At 39.7% G+C, this 14877-nt stretch overlaps 1 protein-coding gene across 1 annotated transcript in view; it reads left to right on the top strand.

Annotated features, from left to right (window-relative positions):
• Window positions 1–14877, top strand: part of MAGI2 (membrane associated guanylate kinase, WW and PDZ domain containing 2) — a 760890-nt gene that overhangs the window by 583041 nt on the left and 162972 nt on the right. The window contains 1 exon segment of the mRNA XM_064142561.1: window positions 11119–11176. Coding sequence (XP_063998631.1) covers window positions 11119–11176 — 58 coding nt within the window.

The following is a 14877-nucleotide window of genomic DNA, read 5'->3' as shown; positions in this document are numbered from 1 at the left end:
TAAATATAACTAATGCATAATGATGAATAAGTTATTACAAGAAGTTTCAGAAAGCAGTTACATGCCACTAAAGCAGCTTTTTATCTATTGTGCAACAAAGCAAAAAGTAATCAAAAATGGGTCTTTGAAAGTTCTCACCCTCAACACAGCAATGAAGGCACAGAGGAGACAAAATCAGATTCTAGTGTCATTTAACTAGTATAAATTAAGAACTGCTGCCTGAGCAACTGCAGTGTTTACCTGGATTGTCCACAGTGCAATATAATCTCCCTCATCAATTGTACTGATTTATGTGTTTCATCAAATACTGTTTAAACAACTAATTTATCTGCATTACATATATCCAGCTACTGTTCAGAACTGTGAAAACATAATATTCAAAAGCATGGTAGTCATGGAAACAGATCATGTAAGAAGTACCTTGAGAAGGATTCTTCTGCCTGATTGCATACAATTTCCTTGGCCACTTGGAAGTAAAATACAGAAATGTAAGATGTACTTGATCACAGCACTAATTTATTTCATCTGCTCTGAGATTTCCATCCAAGGCCAGTATCTGATGCTTCCAAGGCAGTTGCAGCTCATCACAAATCTCCATAATGTACCCATGCAATTTTACTGTCTGGGCAGGACAGCTTTTTATTTGTGGACCACCCATAGATAACAGTTCACTGTAAGCATACAAAGTAGTTATTAGCTGGTAGGGGGTTTTACTATAGATGATACAGTTTCCCCTCTCCTTTTCTAACATGGCTATCCATTTGCCTCACTGACTTGTCACATAAAATCAAGTCATTGTCATGCAGTGTAAGAATGAGGCAGAAAAACAGAAATCCAGGAAGTAAATGCTCTGTGCTTTATTCTGAAATTAAGAGTTTCAAAACCTGCTGACACAAATGAAGTTATGAAACAGATGTTTTCTAGTGTTGATTGAAATTCTAATTAAAGTTTTGTGTTGTTATTTTTTAAGTCTGTCAGAAGCAAGGTAAAAATAACCTTTTTGACCAGGGAAGACAGTGTAGGGCACATGAGAAGAGGTTGTTCTCTATGCAGAGGAATAGCTTGCATCTTCCAGGCTTTCCTATGGGGTAGGTAGATGGCTGACTGTTGGATAGTCTGTGTGAGGATCAAAGGAGAGGCTGCTGAGGGAGGCTGTGGTGAGTTGTTGTTACAAACAGGGTGAGGAAGCTTTCTTTAAACAACTCGAGGAAGTCTCTGATCATAGATGCTGGCATTCTTGCGGGACAATCTCCCTGCCATCTGCTGAAATGATTGGATTTGTGAATTTCATTTACCTCTGCTTTCACAAGACTTTTTGCACTGTCTCCCGCAATGTTTTAAGTGTCACATTTAGGGTGTTAAAAATCTAGATGGATGCAAACTGTACAGGTAAATAACTGGCGGGGTGGTGAGGCTCCAAGGAGTAGTAGTTAATGAGCTGTACTGTGCCTGAACGTTTATACAAGAGGAGTACTGCAGGGATTTACAGTGGCGTCTGTCCTGTTTGACAACTTTATGGACAGACTGACTGAGGCAACAAAGTCAGATTTGTAGGTGAGACCCCAGGGGGACCTCATTAAAGGGCAAGGCTGCCACTGAGGGTCCTAGCCAGGCTGAAGGAAGAGAACAGCAGAATTTAACAAAGCAAATGCAAAGTTCTGCACCTGGGCAGGGAGAAAATCTTGCAACAGCACAGGTTGAGAGCCAGCTCATTAGACCACATCTCTAATGCTGCACCACGTTTTGAGACCTCCTAATCCACGATAAACTGGATTGATACATGGGACCTAGTTCAACACAGGACCACCAAGATGGGCAGGGCAGAGGCACTTGCCTTGTGACTAAATAATCCTGTTTCCCCTTTAGTAAAGCATTCAAATGTATCATTTGGGTTTGTTACAGAATAATAGGTGGGTTTTGTAACACCAGAAGAGGTGAACAGCTAGCTCACAATGGAGCTTATACATCATTTGAGATACTAATAATGGTACCTAGCTACCTCCCATGAGGTCTAGCCTGCTCTGTTAGCAGCTACGTGCTTTTATAGGTCTTTTTAGGTCAGTAGCCAAACTGAAAGGTTTAGGTTATATAACAGTAAATTCAGTAACTCCATAAATTCATAGGGTATGTTGTTAAACATTTAAGAGCAAAGGAAATAATATAAATAAATTAAGAGATGGAAAAGCAAATACAAGAAAAGCCTAACTTCAGGAGATCAGGCAGTTATTGGGTAGAAAACACTGGTTTGTAACAGGGCTGAATTGATACAGTCAGTAATGAGGTACAAGCACTGAAAGATTTGAACATCCAAAAGATCAAAAAGAATGTTTCTTTTCAGTCTGTTTTCTTCAAAGCTTAAAGAAACGAGCATGAGCATTAAAAAAAAAAAGGCAAGCTCTGTTAATCAAATCAGTTTCAAAGGCAGAATCGTCTGCACTGGAGCTGTATGTAACATATAGCAAATCAGTTGAACTTCAGGAATACAAATTCATAATGCAGCACAGAGATAATGTACTTGAGGCTGCTTTTTTGCTAGTAAAACAAGTGTGCTGGTGGCAGCTCCTTTTGTGTGCGTCTCTGACCTTTGAACCAGCCAGCAGGGACATCTCAGCTCCTCTGTGTGCATTGAAGAAAACTATTGGAACACTGAGATTCATACTGAAGTGACTTTACTGCTGGCACTGCTGTTGTGGAGGCAGGAATTAATGTGTGGCCGAGTCGGGAATTTTATACAAAAATAGTTATTTTATTTTCCCAAAAACCTGCCCCCAAAACTATATATACAAAGATTAATTTAGTTTCATTAGCAGATTCAGTCGCATGAGAATTGTCTACAGGGATACCATCAATAATCTGACTCTTTTGGAAGTCAGAAGTTGGAAAAGGCTTTAGCTATTAATTAATAGCGGGTTTCTTACTAATAAAGTTGAGCCAAAATAACTCACGATCAGGCTGGCTTCCTGGTGAGGTTTGTCTCTCTCGTTCTCCTGCAGAAGCTGTCGGAGAGTAGTTAAGAGGTTTTCAGCTCTTACAAAGGTGTCCATGGGGAAGCAATCCTTTTGAAGCTTTCTGTATTCACCTTAGGCGAGTGAGGTGGGGGGAGTCTCAGGCAGACACGAACGTCCAGGCAGTAACCAAGTCCAAGGCGGGGACCCCCAAAGGCGGGAAGCCCCCCAGTTTATACCCTCACTAGACAAAGGGCAGAGTTACCACACCTTAGGCGCGAAAAGGCACAGCCAATCCCGGCTCGATCCCAGCACGGGCACTGCATGGGGCACTCCTCATGCGGGCAGGACCCCTTTGCTCACCCCCTTCACACCTGCGGGGCAGGCGAGGGGGGGGAAACAGGCGGCTTTCCCCCTCCCATTCAAGCCACGGAGAGAGAGGAATTTAGGGGTACACAGGACTTCCAGGACAACTGCACACCTTAACTAGTTTAAAGCTAGAAGCTGTGCAAATGAAAGTGTCAGTGTCTCTGTTTAGATGTACCTTTTGTTATATTAAAAATGAGATAATGTGTAATTAGCACACAATTAAGAAGTTGACTTAAACTATTCCTGGAAGTTAAGGCCTGTGGCTGTTTAATATTTCTATGGAAGCCTAGAAGCATTCATATTCAATCCCCTAACTTGTAAGCAAAAAAAAAAAAAAAAGAGAGATCTTTCTGTGTTTCTTAGAGGTCTTTACTTCCCTAGCATAGCACTGGTCAATTCAGTGGGAACTGAGACTTCAACAAGGACCTTGTTTAAGCTTCTCTCTGCCCAAGCGTTCTGTGATGCAAATCAAGTACCAAGGACAAACATAGTCATGAGGACAGAGAACAAGACTAAAAGATAACAAGATTTAATGGGAAAAAAAATTAAGTTTTAGTATTATTCCAGGTAGTATTTCTGCTCTTCTTACATCTGTTATTGCTAAATACATGGAAAACAGCTCTTTGTAGTTTATTTGGAATCTTTTAATGGAAACTCTAAGCTTTCTCTTAAAAAGATGCATGAAGTGTGCTCTGATTGCCTTCAGCTATTGCCTACTAGACTGTCGAGAGCTGAGTTCTTTATTAAGGCTTTATTAAGGAAACCACCTCAGGCACTGCCTACAATAACCTAATTGCATTCTTGACATATAAGGTATTTTCCTCTAATTTATTTTTAATTGCCTTTTTTTCCTTTCTCATTTTTAGTTGAATTAATAGCTAACAAGCCCTTTATGAACTCTTTTTTTTTTTATATATAGTTAAAACTCAGTAATTCACTTGGTACTTTTACTCTGTATTAATGCAAGTCTTCATTAATCATTGATGGGTTGATAAATCTGAAGGACAGGATGGGTGTTAGCCAGAGGGACCTGGAGAGGTCATCTGAGGAGAGTCTCATGTGATTCATTAAGGTCCAGCACCTAGGTCAGGGCAATCCTAGATATCAGTCCAGACTGGAGAATGATGAGATTGAGAGCAGCCCTGCAGAAAAGGACTTGGGGGTGCTGGTGGGTGAGAAGCTCAGTGGTTCAACTTGAAGAAGACTTCAGGGAGACCTAACAGTGGCCTTCCGGCACCTGACGGGGGCCTACAAGAAGGCTACAGAGGGACTGCTTCCAAAGACCTATAGTGATAGGACGAGAGACAACGCTTTGAAATTAGAGAGGAGTAGTTTAGATTTGGATTTTAGGAACAAGTTCTGCATCATGAGGGTGGTGGAACACTGGAACGGGTTGTCCAGGAAGTTACTTGAGGCCCCATCCCTGGAGATACTCAAAGTGAAGCTTGACAAGCAACCAGCTCTAATGAAAGATGCCCCTGCTGATTGCAGGGTGGGGTTGGACTTGATGACCTTTGGAGGTCCTTTCCAACCCAACCTGTTTTCTGATTCTCTGATTCGTTAGACGTTGCACAGAACCAAGTACACTCAGTGTTAAAAATACTCCTACTTTTGGTAATATTGGGAGAAAATCTTGAATTGATAGTAACACTCAGCAGTCTACATTCTGCACAAGTCAGGTAGTTGCATGTCACATTAAGCTGCACAGAAGGAGGAAGATGCATTTATCAGCTGTGTCTGTTTCTTAGACGTTTGTTTCCATCGTGCAAGAATAAATTATGCATAGTGTCATCATGAGAATGAATTGTACATGAGCAGTTTGTGGCTACAGACAGAACATAAACACTCAGGACTTTGTGAAATCTTCTGGTATGAGAATGGCAGTTGGAGAACACAAGTTTGGCTGAAATTGAACTTCACATGGCTTGGCTTGGAGTTGGTGCATTTCCTAAGTTTTCAAGGTCTCTCAAGATAGGAAGAATGAATTTGGGTTTGCTGTGGAGGTTGTGTTGTAGGTCCCACCTTTGTTGTTACTTTCACTGAGGCAGTGAACAATTCCACTTTCAATGCTGTGTGTGACTGCACTGGATCATGCAGCTGCATGGCATTTTGTAACTTAACCCAACTCTTTGGGTACCCTCTGTAGTAGGTAACCAACTTGAGAAATTGAATTTGAAACAGGGAAATAAAAGAGAATAGAGAAAGCAAGACATAAAACAAACACAGGCTGTTGAGTGGAAAGATACAGCATTTTTCTGAGTAGCCTCATACAGAGACTAGAAAAGGATTCCTGACAGGTGATGGATGTTAACAAGGCAGGTGAACCAGGCTCATGCTGACTTCCACATCCTTATTGACAGCAATTTCAATAACAGCAAATATTATAGTTTCTTATTGTTTCTCACACTATATTCTTTTTTACTATACAGAAATTTTGGTTGCAGCCAATTCCAGAAGTGTGCTATCATCTTTCTTTCCATCCTGTCAGAAGGGCAGTGACACAATGCTGTCTGCTGTTCTGAAACCTTGAGAGGTTTCATGGCTCTCATTAACACAGTACCCCATAAACTTCAGGAAAAAAATATCATCTTTGGGTTTGGTAATGTGCTTTTTCATCTTGGCACACTGAGATCCAAAATGTGCTCCTTCCTCCATCCCCAGAAAAGGTTAAATGGTAACATCAAAACACAACAGCTTTCAGAAGGCAGAATAGGAGCATCTGAAGCATGAGCATAAGCAGCCTGTGATGAGAAAGCACTACCATTGATTATTAAAGTGACCTGCTTGAATTCATATTAGCCTTTCCACTCTTTCTTTTCTTTTTTCTTTCTTTGAAAAGATCACAGCATCTATTGGGCATTTAACTTTTGGAAACCCAGCTTGTTCTGCATTTCAGAGCTTACTGAGATGCATACTAAGCAAAGTATCTCAGTATCACCTTTACCTTATTGATCTTTTGATTTGGATGACTGCTGCAGTGTTAGGCAGATGCTGCTTCTCTGGTAGGGAATAAAGCAGGAAATGTGGAAACCGAAGCATGCTGTACAACTGTCCAGCACCTTTCCATCCACTCATGGTATCAGCATTGGAAAAATGCTGCACAATTACTGATTTTTAAATGGTGATCTTACAAATGTTCTTGAAGAAGCCCTCCACTAGATGATAGGAGGGGATCTGTGAGAATACAATGTTAGATATCGAAGACCAAAACCAGGGGCTAGAATACTTCTGTTATTTTCCTTCTATACAGAGAAATCCTCCTAGAGTCAATAGAGTTGGAAGGCATGGATGATAGAAGTGCTGAGGTAGTGAAAATTGAGACTTCATACATAACATAGTAACCATGAGACATTTGGTTGCAGAAATTATACATGAACTAGCATGCTGGTGCTATCGAGTGAATATCAGAGATTGCTACAATTTATAAGCTTCCTTTCCCAATTCAAATCATGGTGGCCAGCAGTAGTTTCCTTCATCAGTGCTTTGTAACAATTCTGTTTTCTGTTTACTGCTCACTCTCATAGTGAAATAAAAAAGAGAATCTGTATTGCTCTCACCACTGTTTTAACAAATGCTTAGCTTCCTAATTTATGAAGCACAAAAACATTTCTGTCCTGCAATCTTTCATTTCAATAGTGAAAAATGGAAGAAGTACCACTATCTAATGTAATGAAAAGTAATCACAGTGCTCCTGAGAACAGAAGAATCTTCTAACAGAAGCTTGGTTGTAAACTCCACTCCACTAATCTTCTCTGCCATACTTTCAGGGGGAGTAGGGGGTTTAGGGTTTGTGCTGTAGCAATTCCATTTTACTGGTCAATGCAGAATCTTAAATAAATATTGCTTACAGGGTGCATCTCAAATGGGAAAACTAAATTAGAGCATAGCCTTGCACTGAGTTTATATCTATTACTGCATGCAAAGGTAATTTTATTTCCTTTCTTCTGAATCCATTACTATTTTATGATGTTGGCTAATCAGTGGTACAATTCATGCATTTAAAAGTGGGTTCTCCATAATATGTCCAATTCATTAAATTTTTACAGACTTTTACACTAGAAAATGGACTTTGCCATTCTCAAAAGTTGTGCCAGTTCATAAATAGAGTTGTGGATCATTACTTCAGGAAAAAATAGGGAAACAGGTTGATAGCAAACATTCAGATTCTTTCAAGTTTGCATAAAGACATAAAATAAATATGTCCTTTGCATCTACACGCTTTAAAGTATATATTTACAGAAAGGTACCTACTTTTAAATGTGGGCAAAACATTGACTTTCTTGCTTTAATTTCATAGTTGGAAGAAACTCCATCACTTTGGGGAAGAGACTTTGCACACATCTCTCTGTGTGTTTGTCTGTATTTTTAAGTGTGTACAAATTCTACCAATACCTGCCTCACTTTTCTCTTAGGGAGTGTTAATTTTTGATGGCAAGATAGGAAAGCAACGTGAAGTTAATTAGAGGAAGAAAGCTTTGCAAGGTTACATGAAAATAAAATGTCTCTATAGTATTTAAACTAATACTTGTTATTTATTTGGTATCATAGGGTTAGGCAAATGCATTTTTTTTTCATAGAAAATGATTGCCCTATTTATTATGCATGCATTGGGAATGAAACTTACTGTAGAGGCAATACAGGATTTGTGCATCAGCTGCTTTCTTTTTGAATAGTTGTGGAATACATTCCACAGTCTTGTCTTAGGCTATACAGGACTCTGTGGAATCTGTTGTAGAGTCAACCTCCTAGAGATTTTACTGAAGTTCTCTGCATGGTGGGAAGGAGCCAGGCCAGGGCTTTCTAATGCTTCATAACTTTACAATGCACTGGTGATGTGCCCATGCAACAAATCAGGCCAACAATTGGTGGGATGTTGACAGTAGAACAAAGGAGATGATACTTCCCCTCTTCTCACCATTGGTGAGACAAAAATGGAGTTATGCATCCAGTTCTTTTCTCCCCAGTACAAGTGAGACAGGGACATAACAGGCAAAAATAAACTGAAAGGCCACTAAAATGGTTAAGGTAGCACAGCACCTCTCCCATAAGGAAAGTCTGAGGCAGTTGGGACTGTTCAGACAGGAGAAGAGAAGACTCAGGGGGGTTTGTCAGTCTAAATAAATAACCAAAGGAAGATGCCTGTGTTTTAGTTTGTAAACTCTACCACTGTCTTGTCATTGGTCACCAATAAAAAGAGCCTGGTTCCATCTTCCTTGAAATTCTGCTTAAACAAAACAAAAAGCTTCATCACTCAGTGACTGATCAAGCACTTGAGGAAGAAGCCCAGAGAGATATGACCTTGGAGGTATTCAAAAGCTAACTGAAGATGGTCCTGAGCAACCTAGTACAGGTGACCCTGCTTTGTATAAAGGGGTTAAACTAGACAATCTGCAGAGGTCCTTTACAATATCAGCTTGTTATGACTAAAGGGGGAATAAAGAGAGAAACTAATAATAAGACATTAATTATTTATTAAAAAGTGAGGAACTAATAATAAGATATTAATTATTTATTAATGTGGCTCCCCCTCCCACATAACTTAATATAAAGGTTATAAAGGTTTGGAAATTCATTTGAGAATTCCTTTCACAATAGGAATGGTTACAGATAGTTTGATAATTGTATTTGGAAAGATAAATCCCAAAGCAGTAATATTGTCCCACTAACAAAAGGAAGGAACTTGCCAGAGACTTGAGGAAATATCAGATACTCACAATGCTGTTTGCTGATTGTGGGAATTCCTCTATGTCATCCTCTTGAACTGCTACAGCTGTTTTATTCCACATGTGTGGGGGCAAAGACCCAAGAGAGAAGAGCTCCTAGCTCTGCAGCCTACCTGTTTTAACCAAAGCCACACTAATTTTGATGTATGTCAACAGAAAGCTTGTCCCAAAAGCCAAACAAAAGGCCAAGAACAGATAAACATAAGTCCTCTGCCTAAACATGTCCAGACTCGATACAGCATGGGGGGCATGTGGGGGTGGTAGTGGAGGAAGGAAGGGCTCAAGTGCATCAATCCACCACAGCCCTGGTAGGAAGTAGCTGTTTCCCCTGGCATCCTCTATCCCAGCTTCTTTACTACCCCACATCCTGTCTTTGGGAAGGGGGAAGGGATTTTGGATGTACTGCCACAAAGCTACTCTGATTCTGTGACCTGCTTTAATATATTATGTTACATTTTCTCCTGCGAAGTGACAGTAACAAAATAGCCCACACCAAAACAATTTGTTAATATTTCAAAGCTAAGAACGGTCTAAGAATAAAAGGAAAAATTGAGCAATCCACACTAAAGATGCCCTTACACATTTGTGGAGCTCTGCTAGTCTTTGTGAGAGGGTTGTATCCTTCATTGCAGGATTGGAAAGGACTGAGCAGAGACATGCTCTGAAGTGAAAGTAACATGAAGACTGCAGCAGTCTGAGCAGGTTCACTCAAGAAAGGAAAAGATATTGCAGATGCATTTAAAGGAGGATTAACAAGCAGAGATGAAGCAATTCCTTAGCATTGCTTTTTAACTCTTTGATTTTGCTCTTCCCAGTCAGGCTTTACTTTCCTGTTTGCTTTTTACAGCAGACCAGTAATTGACTGTTCACATAAGCAGAAAGAACATCCAGGAGTACTTCTTCATGACCACTTCAGTGACTTAGTCCAGTATGATCTACATGAGTTCTGGTTTTTCTAGCTTGGTACTCGTGTGGTCTCCAAAAAGTTATTTAAGAGCACAGCTGAGTTTGAAAAGTGAAAAAACATCTGAAACCAAGAATTCCAGAGTCAAATATCCTCATAGAATCTTAGTACTGCTCTGTGTATGTTGCACCACACTCTTTAACTGCACAGAAATTAATAGTTGTGTTTGATGGAAATGCCCATCCTTTTGTGAGTCTCCTCCTTCTAAGTCATTACAGGTGCTACTGAGGTTTTTGCTCTGTTCATGCTAACCAAAATACTTGTCACATCTTCTGATGCTTTTTAAACACAAGATGGAGTTCTGTTGACAGCATAACAATTTTTCAAGTGTGCAGTGTAATTGATAATAAAGCATGTATTTATGAATGCACTTGGATGAATAGGAGACAGTTCCTTGCACATGAACACAGGCTGGTTTTCAGGGTCACTGAATTAACATATTTGACTTTCACCTGAATGTTTTAGGTATTAACAATTCCATCTCTGTTTCTGCAAGATGTAACTAGTTTTAAGGCCAGAAGATGCTATAATACCTTAGTTTGGTTTGTGTTTCTGTACACTACTCTGTACTCCAGTGTCCCTGATATAGAACTAAGCTTTGGAGTAGGATGCCTTTGGAGGCTGTGGAATTGCCATTGCAGTTAAGACAATCAGTACAAATTTCTCAAGAGCCTTTAGGTATGCTTACTGTACTTACATGGCAGAAGGCAAACTCTCTTTGTGACTCCAAGGCCAACTTCTACAGGATTCCTAGGAAAGGAAAAAGCTCAAAAAGCAAAATAGTTCTTTTCATGCACCTATTTGAGAAAGCAGAATGCCCTCACTTCCTCTGATGGTGATGTAATACAAGATGTGCTGCAGTTGATGGCTGGCACAGCTGTTGGAACAATGAAGTAGTTCAACAAAAATGTGTTTTTTAAAGACTGAGACCTGTGTTTGCATGCCAATTTTCAAGTTACTACTACTCGTGGCTGCCGTGGTACGTGTTGAAGAGTTGGCATTTCCTTTGGTGGCTCTATCAAATTATTTCCTTCAACACCCAGCAGAGATCCTTGTTACTAGGAATCTTAGCATTTTGTACTGCATTTACTGAGAGAGATAACTCTTTGTTTTTCAGAGCTTCCATATGGCTGGGAGAAAATTGATGATCCCATTTATGGCACTTATTATGTTGAGTAAGTTCCCAAGTTCAATATTAAGTTGCTGTGAATATGTCATAACCTAATACCAGTATCCTCTGCAGTGCTTAGCTTGGCAAGGCATAGGTACAATTACTTGTCATGTTAAATTGAAGGTATACCAGGAATTCTCAGTCATCAGTACAGCTGATGTGTCCACACACATTCTGTGTCTCAAATCAGCAACTCGGGCACTCAGTCATTCTCTTTCTTTAGGGTCTGATTTCATGGTATCATTTCAGGTGATACTTGTACAAAGATCATAGTCACTAAGGAAATCTTTTCTTTTCTATGTAAGGTTGGGATAGACAGTGAGGAAAAAAATCTTGTGAATTAATTAACAGAACAAAGCATAATCATTTTAGCTCAGCCAAGATCTTTTTCTGAGTAGTCCTTTCTCTCTGCAGATGAGGTGTTTACACTTTTTGTACCAGAAGGCAGGTTATTTATTTATACACTGCATATAAAATTTTAGGGATGTTGTGTTTTATTATATACTTAAAGGTGCAGCTGAAAATAGTAGAATATAAATTATTACTTTAGTCATTAAAATCAACAACAACAAAAAATCTTGTTCTGTGCAAAGGGCAACAGAAAGCTTTCTGTACTAGGTAGAACTTGTTCTGGTCAGTTCCTACCAAAAAAAAAAAGGATATTATTTTCTGGGGTTTAGCTTAACATGGTGAATTAGACTTAGGCAAAATGAATCTAGATTCCAAGTTGTGTGACCTGTTCAGTGTGGTCACTTCTCACTCTGCTCTCTGCACAAAGTGTACAGCAGAGGAAGGAGAAAGCTACTCCCCCTCATTGTGTAGGCAGTGCTTTGAGAAAGATCTGCCCATTAGTTCTTTTCATTAAAGAAATGAGATCTTTAGAGAAGATGGCCCTTGGCCTAAAACCTCAATTTCACTTTGTTGCTCTCAAGCAATAGATTTATTCTAGTTGTTTCATACAAAATGGAAAATTTTAGTTTGTACATGACATCGTTCCCTTTGTGTCTCAAATCCATAGCACAGCTTTAACTGCAGAATTACTCTGGACTAATACTGGGGCTACAGCTTTTCCAGACTGGAGGATATGCTACTACTAACATGTACATTTCCTGACCTCTCTAGATAGAGGTCTCAGAAAAAAATCTGATTTCTGGAGAGTTAGAAGATTAAGATTCCCTTTACCACTGTAACAGTTCGTGGATGCCCATGCACATTCCCCTTGCCCTCCCTAAAAAAGCAAGCAAACAAATGAAAACAGTGTTCATCCATTGCCCTTGCTAACACCTTCTGTCCCATTCTCCAAATCCAGGAGCAACTGCTCTGTTGCTTTGTCTGTGACTTGTTCCCTGCTCTCAAGTGAAAGCACACCCATCTGCTTTGCTGCACAGCCCAAGTCGTCTTAGCCAGTCTAGATTCCGGGGTGGGGGGGGGTGGGGGTGGTTTTAAGGCCCCTACATAAACACCCTTAAATTCCCTCTGTCTTTATGCCTGAGCTCTTTTCTGATGCCCCCAAGTAGCTAGGGGCTGGAGTTCTTCTATCTCTTCCTACTTCATCCCCGCTGAAGATTTCTGCATGGACAATCATGCAACTGCTAGGTGTAAGTCTTCTGCCCCAGTGGCTTTAAGTGTGTTCTGGTGAGTAACAAGTGTGCAGTTTCTGTGTGTTAAACGCTTACTAAGACCCTGCTGGGTTGTTAGCATAGCCCAAGGCATTGTGGCAACAGTGAGCCTCACACTTCACTGCAGTGGCAGAAAAGGAACAAGTGTTTGTCTCCATTTCATGTCCACCCACAGGTAAACCAGACCTGGATGGTGTTATGCAGTTATATATGTATTATGTAATTACATACTTTAAGACTGTTAGTACCAAATTTATTAGTCCTACTACAAATGAAATTTGTGGAAAGATGTGTCAAACCTTCTGCAGGTTCGGAGGTTTGTAGAAGAGGAATGGATGTTCACAAGATGGCATTGAAACTGAGGCCTCATTGTGGCCATAAGGAGTTTTATAGATAGTAATGTGTAGCTGTACTTTAATTTGCTGTCTGGATTTACTTAGTTTGATACAAAGATTACATCTGATTTTTCGTGCTGAAAAGTGACAATCACACCTTTTTTATTATGAATACTCAAGAGATGAGTTTAGATAAAATCTGATTACAATAAGTGCCCATGATAAGTTTGTAAGGATGATCACTAAAGCAGAAAGAATCAGGTTCACCTTGTAAGGACCACAGCCATGGCAGCTTCACTGTTCTGAGACCAGAGGAAATACTGATAAAGAAACAAAGAGAAAAATCTCCAAAGTCTTGCTAGTGAAGCTAACACAGACCAATCATAACAGATTTGCAAATTCTGTTTGAAAATAAGGTAGAAGCTCCTCTCTTTATCATGCATGAATGTAGTTGTGAGGCATTATTAAAATTTTTCATTTGCCTTGTTATGCAGGTCCAAGTTCATTTGTAAAGTGCAGATGTTGGGCAGAACTGAGCAGGATTTGTTATACATGGGTTAACCTTCATGCAATTTTCTCTTAATTTATAAACTAACATCTAGCAGCACTTAGCTGTGCAGGACTATGGAGAGAGTGTGGTTATTAGGCAGTGCTGGGTCTTTTCAGCTTTCTAATTGCCAAAAGATTATTTCCCCCTTTTAAGGATGATTAACTACAACACAGAATTCAATTTCCATACGTAGTCTCCTTAACAGAAAAGCTAAATTAGCCATACAGGTATTCACTCTGGAAAAAAAATATACCTCCTCAACCTACAGTTTCTGACAACATTCTGTTGCTGCTCAAATAGAAAAACTTACTGCAGAATTTTTGGTCATTGTAAAGTCCTAGTAACTGAAAAATGTGATGTAAAGGGGAGCTGGACACTAACAATATATGCATTAAAATGTCCATCTTTTAGTTATTCTGATCCTCAGAATTGCTTTGATGGGTTGTAAGCAACAATTTCAGAAATTAGTCACAAACTACCAAAAAAGTCCCACATGTTAAGCAGTCAAGAAAAGGGGGAAAGGGGATAGGTTAAACTCCTTCTACTGAGGCATATTCTTAGATGTGCTGCCATTTTGTCAGGGCTTAGCATCTTGATCATCAGCTAAAATCTGCACACTAGACATTACTGCCCAGGATTCTCCTAAGAATGTGTCTCAGTTGTCTTAAGCACATCCAATGTGAAACTCCATCATCAAAACAACTCAGCCTGCCCACGCTCACTGATGAGATGTCAGAGTGATACCTATGTCTTGCAGACTAGGTGGTGGTGACAATACCTGCTGGTAACACAAGACGTGGTATTTCAGCTTCATGGCTAAATGCAGCCCCAAACCAAATCCTAACTGAGGGCTTGTCCTCAACATACAGAAAGTTAACAGAGGATAGCATCACCATCACCCCTTCTTCTCTGCAGAGGCAAATTCAGGGTTCCTAGAATAGAAAGCAAAGAAAAGGCAGTAAGATTCTTCTGTACAACCACAGTGGCACTAGAAGAAGTTAGTTGTATTCTTGACTTTGTATCAAGCTTTCAAATTTCATATGCATTGAATAAAATAAAGGAAGAAATGTGAAGATAGAAATGGTTACTGAATTAGAGATCTTGAGCTACGATCAATACAATTTCGGATCACAACCAAAATCAATTTTAGCCACAAAAGCATTTATTTGCTGCCATCTCTACATCTCACAATTGTCTTGTC

The sequence above is a fragment of the Pogoniulus pusillus genome, chromosome 4, assembly GCF_015220805.1.
Source record: "Pogoniulus pusillus isolate bPogPus1 chromosome 4, bPogPus1.pri, whole genome shotgun sequence".
Lineage (NCBI taxonomy): Eukaryota > Metazoa > Chordata > Aves > Piciformes > Lybiidae > Pogoniulus > Pogoniulus pusillus.
Note: the sequence above shows the minus strand (reverse complement) of the source record. Positions and strands in the feature narration are given on the sequence as shown.